General features: G+C 47.9%; 1 protein-coding gene and 1 long non-coding RNA gene across 2 annotated transcripts; one reads left to right on the top strand and one right to left on the bottom strand.

Moving 5' to 3' along the window:
- Nucleotides 1-892: 892 nt before the first annotated feature.
- Nucleotides 893-1,180, bottom strand: LOC129691400 (uncharacterized). The gene is made up of 2 exons (XR_008722455.1): nucleotides 1,141-1,180; nucleotides 893-1,018 (listed from the first exon to the last, which is right to left on the bottom strand). It is a non-coding gene; the product is annotated as an uncharacterized LOC129691400 (long non-coding RNA).
- A 676-nt stretch (nucleotides 1,181-1,856) lies between these two features.
- Nucleotides 1,857-2,462, top strand: LOC129691256 (translation machinery-associated protein 7-like; the record flags this gene model as incomplete). The annotated part of the gene is made up of 1 exon (XM_055627283.1): nucleotides 1,857-2,462. A coding segment is annotated over one exon (333 nt), but the record flags the coding sequence as incomplete, so codon positions are not given.
- Nucleotides 2,463-6,210: the final 3,748 nt, after the last annotated feature.

Genomic DNA, 6,210 nt, shown 5'->3' with positions numbered 1-6,210 from the left:
ACGCTTACGTTAACTGTTTTGTTTACTCCCCGATCAACCAATTATGTAGATACTATTACTACTATTCTCATTTGAAGATTCAGATAATTGAGTTTTTCAAAGTTACAAATCCAGTTTTTCATGGTGGCACACTCCTTTAATCCCAGCACTAAGGAGGCCGAAGACTGGAAGTGGCGGAGCACGCCTTTAATGCTACAACTCTGGAGGCAGAGACAGGTGAATCTTTTACCAGTCAGGTCTACAGAGTGAATTCTGGGACAGACAGGGATACACATGAAAACTTGTCTCGAAAACAAACCAACAAAACAAATCCAAGTTACAAACCAGGGTAAACGGAAACACAGAATCTGACAGGTTTTTTGAGACAAGGTTTCTCTGTGTAGCCTTGACTGTCCTGGAACTCACTTTGTAGACCAGGCTGGCCTCGAATTGAAGAGATTCGCCTGCTTCTGCCTCCGGAGTTCTGGGACTAAAAGCGTGTGCCAACCCCTCCCGGCTAGGATCTGACACTTTCAAGTGGCACCTGGAAGGGCAAGTCCTTGCTCTTAATCACAACCTTAGCCGGGCTCTGTGACTCTGCACAAGTCATGTATCTGCATAGCCCTGAGTTTGTTCATCTGTAAAACAATGCAATGAAGCCTCAAGCCTCTTAAACACCTGTCTTAGTAACCTGGGTAACCATACTCACTGTTTCTTTTAAATAATGTCTACTGAGAAAGTAGCTAGTAAGAGACTGAATCTCTGTCGTGCCGGGTGGTCTCCCTGCCAAGTACACCACCCTCTTGCCGCGATCCTAGGAAGCTGAAAGGTCCCTCTTTCCCAGCGATCTGATGGGGTCCTCGCCCCTTCGGCCTTTGGGGTAGCCTCAGTTCAGGCCCGCAGATCTACTCACCCTTCAGGTGATCTTTGCTACTTGGCACGGCGGAACTACGCGTCCCCGCTGCCCCGTCCCCCGCCGGGGTCGAGTGCAGCATCCCGGACTGAGATCGCTCGACGACTCTGCCTTTCGCCATGGCTGCTGCAGGGAACAGTAAAAATCACCCAGTGGTGCCGCGCCCCCTTGAACGACTAAACTCCTCCCGCAGCTTCCTTCCAACACGGAGACGCGCGGCACAGCCACTTCCGGCGCGACCCCCTCACCCGAGAAAACCTCGAAACCTCCACACTCCGCAGAGCCTCCCACCGATCTCAAGTGAGGGCCCGCCCCGCCCCGCCCACGAGCCTCGCGCGCTCCCGCAGGCCCAGTAACCGCGAGCCAAGTCAGAGCCGGCCCCACCCCCTTCGGAGCCCCGCCCACCTCACGCGGGCGGGGCGCATGAGCAGTCGCTGTGCCAAGTCACGCGTCTGCGGCTTGAGGATCGACGTCCCTGCGCAGCTTTAATCACGCGGAAGTGATGCCTGAAGTACTTCAGACTCTTTGTTCCCGCCGACCGGAAGTGCCTGCGCGCGACTGGTTGGCGCTTCCTTACGGAAGCTTCGGTAGGTTCCACTGCAAGTGGGTCCGAAGCGCACCCGAAGATGGAGGCCTGGTCTGAAGATCGTGGAAAACTTAAAACGTGAGACAAACCTACCTGATCCTCAAAAAAACTGAGGCCCAGAGACAAGGTGTGACCTCTGAAGGCCAGAGTGGCAGAAATGGGTTTGGAATTCAGGTTTTCTGGTTCAAAACAAATGCATTTCCGCCGTTAACCCGCCTGTCACAGGTAAATTAACCCTAGCTCATAGTTGGCGTATCCAGAGCCCTGGCATACCTTCTGGACAGTTTTTCTGCTCCTGCCCCTCAGAACAGCTATCCAGCTTCTCACTTGTAAGTGTATTAGAGTTCCTCCCTTTAAGTTTTAGGTTTGTTTTAATTTTGCTGCTCGTTTATACGAGACCTTGGGTATGCAAAGCACACATTGGCCACCGAAGGATCCCTGTCCCATCAATGCATCCCCACCCCCGGGAGCTTCCTTAAAAGCAGGTATCGGGGGACTGGTGAAGGGGCTGTCGGTGCCAGGTCCGGCCGCGAAGGTGGCAAAAAGAAGCCCCTGAACCAGCCCAAGAAGCAGGCCAAGGAGATGGATGAGGAGGACAAGGCTTTCAAGCAGAAACAGAAAGAGGAGCAGAAGAAACTCGAGCTGAAAGCCAAGGCCGCGGGGAAGGGGCCCCTGGCCACAGGTGGAATTAAGAAATCTGGCAAAAAGTAAGCTATTCCTCTGAGGTGATGATGGTGACCCTCTTCCATTCCTATTTAAACATCTGGATCCCCTGCCATAACATCTTTGCCACCTACAGCTAGAATGAAGTGTTATCCTGGAGCCTGTTGAACATCTGTATTCCCTGCCATAACATCTTTGCCACCTACAGCTAGAATGAAGTGTTATCCTGGAGCCTATTGTACATTGTAATAAACTTTTGTAGTAAAACAAATACAATGGCTCATTGTCTCTAGTGTTCAGCAATTCCTACTCAGCTCTGAATGGAAAGAAAACCCAGACCAGAGCCTGCTGTTTCATCTTTGTTGTACTTGGAATTCTGTATCACTTTGAATTAAACTAGCCCATTTAAAAGGCAAAAAAAGAAAAAAGCAGGTATCGGAAGTCATGGGAATTTATTCATGAAAGCAACTTGGCAGTGTATTTTAAAATTTGGACAAAAAAGAGGGGATGATTGGAATCTTCCTATCCAATAATTATAAGAAACAATCTGACAGCCAGGGAGGTGGCAGCTCAGGGCATAAAGTTGTCTCCAAATTTGATAATCTGAGTTCGATCTCTGGGACCCACATTAAAGAAACCTATTCCATGAAAAGTAAAGTCAGGTGCGGTGGCACACGCCTATAATCCCAGCACTCAGGGAGACAGAGGCAGGCAGGTCTCTGTGAGTTTGAGGCCAGCCTGGTCTACACAGAGAAACCCAATCTCAAAAAAAAAAAAATTAAAATACCAAAAATGAAAACAGAGGTAAGTGTTTTTTTTTTTCTTTTCCTGGTTTTTCCAGACAGGGTTTCTGTGTAGTCGTGGCTGTCCTGGAACTCACTTTGTAGACCAGGCGGCCTGAACTCAAGAGATATGCCTGCCTCTGCCTTCTGAGTGCTGGGATTAAAGGGATGAGCCACTGGACCCTGCTTCATGAATGGTTCTTGGCTCTGGATCTGAAGCCTGCCAGCTGTCCATAGTCATGACATGCTATTCCATCAGTCACCTATATAGAATCTTTGCTATCGGTTTGAGCTTTTTTTCTGGTAATTGCAGTTCACATGATAGAAACAATGAAACAAGTTTGTAATCCAACACTAGAAGAAATGGTTAAGTAAATTCTGTAATACCAATTCACTGGAAATACTTTGTCTTCAGTATTGGGAATTGAACCCAGGGTCTTCTGGACAATATACTCACTAGGAAGCTAAATCTCAGCCCCAATCAGAGCTGTTTATGCCTATACCCTTTACCTATTTTTATTAAGGCTTTCCATTAATGACTGCTCTTAACTGGTTGCTCTTCATTTCCTTTGAAGTTTTCATTTTTAGCTATTTTTGGCTGTATCAGCCTAAATCATTTACATTGGCTCTTACTTGTTTTTCATTTTCTGAGACATGGTCTAATCATGTATTCCAAGCTGGCCTTGAACTTTTTGTTCTCATGCCTCAGCTTCTGAAGTGCTAGGATTACTAAACTTGTGTCACCACACCACACTCAGCCCCTTCATTTGACTTTGAAGCCTCCTTTGAACTGACCCTCCCCAAGGATGCCTTTATCACCAAGTATGCAAAGAGAATTATTACAGCAGGTCTGAGCCTGCTGGTCATAAAGATTCACTGTCAAGGAACTGGTGATTTTCTTGTAATCACAGAATTAGAAACAGAAAAGGGGAGAGAAGTGCTTAACATGAGAAGCAGAGGCAGAAGGATTACCTGGAGATTAAGGCTAGCCTACCTTACACAGTAAGTTTCATGCCAGTCTTAGCTTTATAGCAAGAATCAAACCACATACCAAAAAAATTAGGTTCTCATTTTTCAGGATTATCCTCTGCTGCATAGTGAGTTCAAGGCCAGCCTTTATTATAAGAGACCATGTCTTTGGTTTTTCAGTTTTTTGTTTTTCTCTTCTAAACAGGGTTTCTCTGTAATAGCAATAGCTGTCCTGGACTCACAGAGATCCACCTGCCTCTGCCTGCTGGGTCTACAGGCCTATGACACCAGGCCCAGCTTAGACCATACCTTTAAAAAAATTTTTTTTTTTAGTTTGATAATACTACAGTACATATAAGTTTTGCTGTGTAGTTGATATCTATTTTTACCTTTTTGGCCAGAGATATTTAGTAAAAGCAGCACCTTTTCCTTAGCTGTGTAGGAAAAATAAAAAACCTGGAGCCCTGAGCTTCATGCTTCCCATGTACATGTGTCTCAGTCTAAAGCAGGGGTGAAAGCAGCGTAGAGGCAGAAAAAGAAGAATGACTGCTCAGGCAGCCAAAGAAAGAATGTTGTCTAGAAATAGCTAAGAATGCAGTGACCCAAGCCAGGCATTTAGAGAGAGTCAGTGCCTTCTCCCCACCCCCCAACAGGGTTCTGCTCCACATCCAGAGCCCTGGGATAATAGGCATATGCCACTAGCCTAACTTGAGAACTCATTTTTAAGTGCCACTATCCAGGCAGCATCAAGCAAGGCAGACCAGAAGTCAGTGGGATGCCTGGAAAAGAGCAGATGGGCTAGAATGAAGTTCCACCATGAAAACATGGCAGATAGGATTGGCATTTTCACATATGGTCACAGCAGTATAAAGAGAATGACAGTTTCAGTTAAGGGGAACCAAACAAGCCAAATTATTTGGCTTGACATCACCTGTGTGTGAAAAGAATACAGGCACCTTCAGCTGCCTTTTCATTTGTGTGAGTAGGGAGAGTGCTGGACAAGAGCACTCAGGCTTTGAGCCAAGTATGGTAGCTCATGCTTGTAATTCCTAAAATGGGGAGGCTAAAGCTGGAAGAATGCCATGAGTTCACGGCCAACCCAGGCTATAGAAGGAGAATCTATCTTAAAAACAAAAAGACAGCTGGGTGCAGTGGCGCACACTTGTGATCCCAGCGCGCAGGGAGGCAGAAGCAGGCAGATTGCTGTGAGTTCTAGGCCAGCTTGGTCTATAAAGTTAGTCCAGGACAGCCAAGGCTACACACAGAGAAACCCTGTCTCGAAAAAACAAAAATTAAAACAAACAGGAAACAAACCCCATGCTGGCCTGGGCAGCAAGAAGAAAGACACCCAAGCACCTGCTGTGGGCACCACTACGATGAATAGACAACTGATGGAGTGATGAGAAAGATGGAGAACGCTGTGGAGAGATGGAAGAGAAAGCAAAGCTGAGGGGTTTGTGCACTGTGGAGAAAGGCGGAACTGGAGAGTGGACGACAGTGAGGAACAGATATGAGGAGGCTATGGTGAGGTCCCGGTCCAGGCTGCTGCCAAGGGCCATATCTAGATCCATGGTCCTGCTGCAGCTGGGTTCTGTGTTGATATCTGTGGCACGTTACCACCAAAGACCAAAGGGATATCTGTTGGCAGGTCTGACCTGTCACCAGAAACCACCACATGGATATCTGAGAACCATGCTGCCAATGGGGCAACATGCTGGTCCTGAGTAGCCTGTGCCTCTGCCTGAGGCCATGGAGAATCCAGGCCCAGGCTGCAGCCAGAGACCAAGCTGGATCCATGGTTTTATGGCAACCAGGGTCTGTTTTGATATCCCAAGCCTGTGTTATCTCAAAAAGTGATGCAGATGTCCCTGGTCTGGACTGCAACCTAAGGCACTGTGCTAAGCTAGCCCCAACTCTCTATGGCCATTACACTCCAGAGAATTAGCCTCACCCCTAGTCTGCCATGGGTAGGCTTGGACAAGGGAGAAATTCCCTACCTCTACTCCATGTTGCCTGCAGCAAGCAAGAGAGCTGACCCTTGGGTTATGAGAGTTGAAGTGCTAACCAGGGCTAGGCCATCCTGGTCTACAAAGTGAGTCCAGGACAGCCAGGGTATTACAGAGAAATTCTGTCTCTATCAGGAAAAGAGAGAGAGAGAAGGTCCTGCCCCTCACTAGCAGCATTCAGGAGAGTGGGCTCTGCACCTTGCCTAGAGCTGGCCCTGGTGGTGAAGGTGCAGGTATGCTGGCCTCTAGGACATGAGAGCAGAAGAGCTGACCCTGCCCCTTGCCAGCGGTGGCATTGCCAGCCAGGGCAGT

Source organism: Psammomys obesus, unplaced genomic scaffold, assembly GCF_907164565.1.
Source record: "Psammomys obesus unplaced genomic scaffold, mPsaObe1.curated_primary_1811, whole genome shotgun sequence".
In the NCBI taxonomy this organism is placed as follows: domain Eukaryota; kingdom Metazoa; phylum Chordata; class Mammalia; order Rodentia; family Muridae; genus Psammomys; species Psammomys obesus.
Note: the sequence above shows the minus strand (reverse complement) of the source record. Positions and strands in the feature narration are given on the sequence as shown.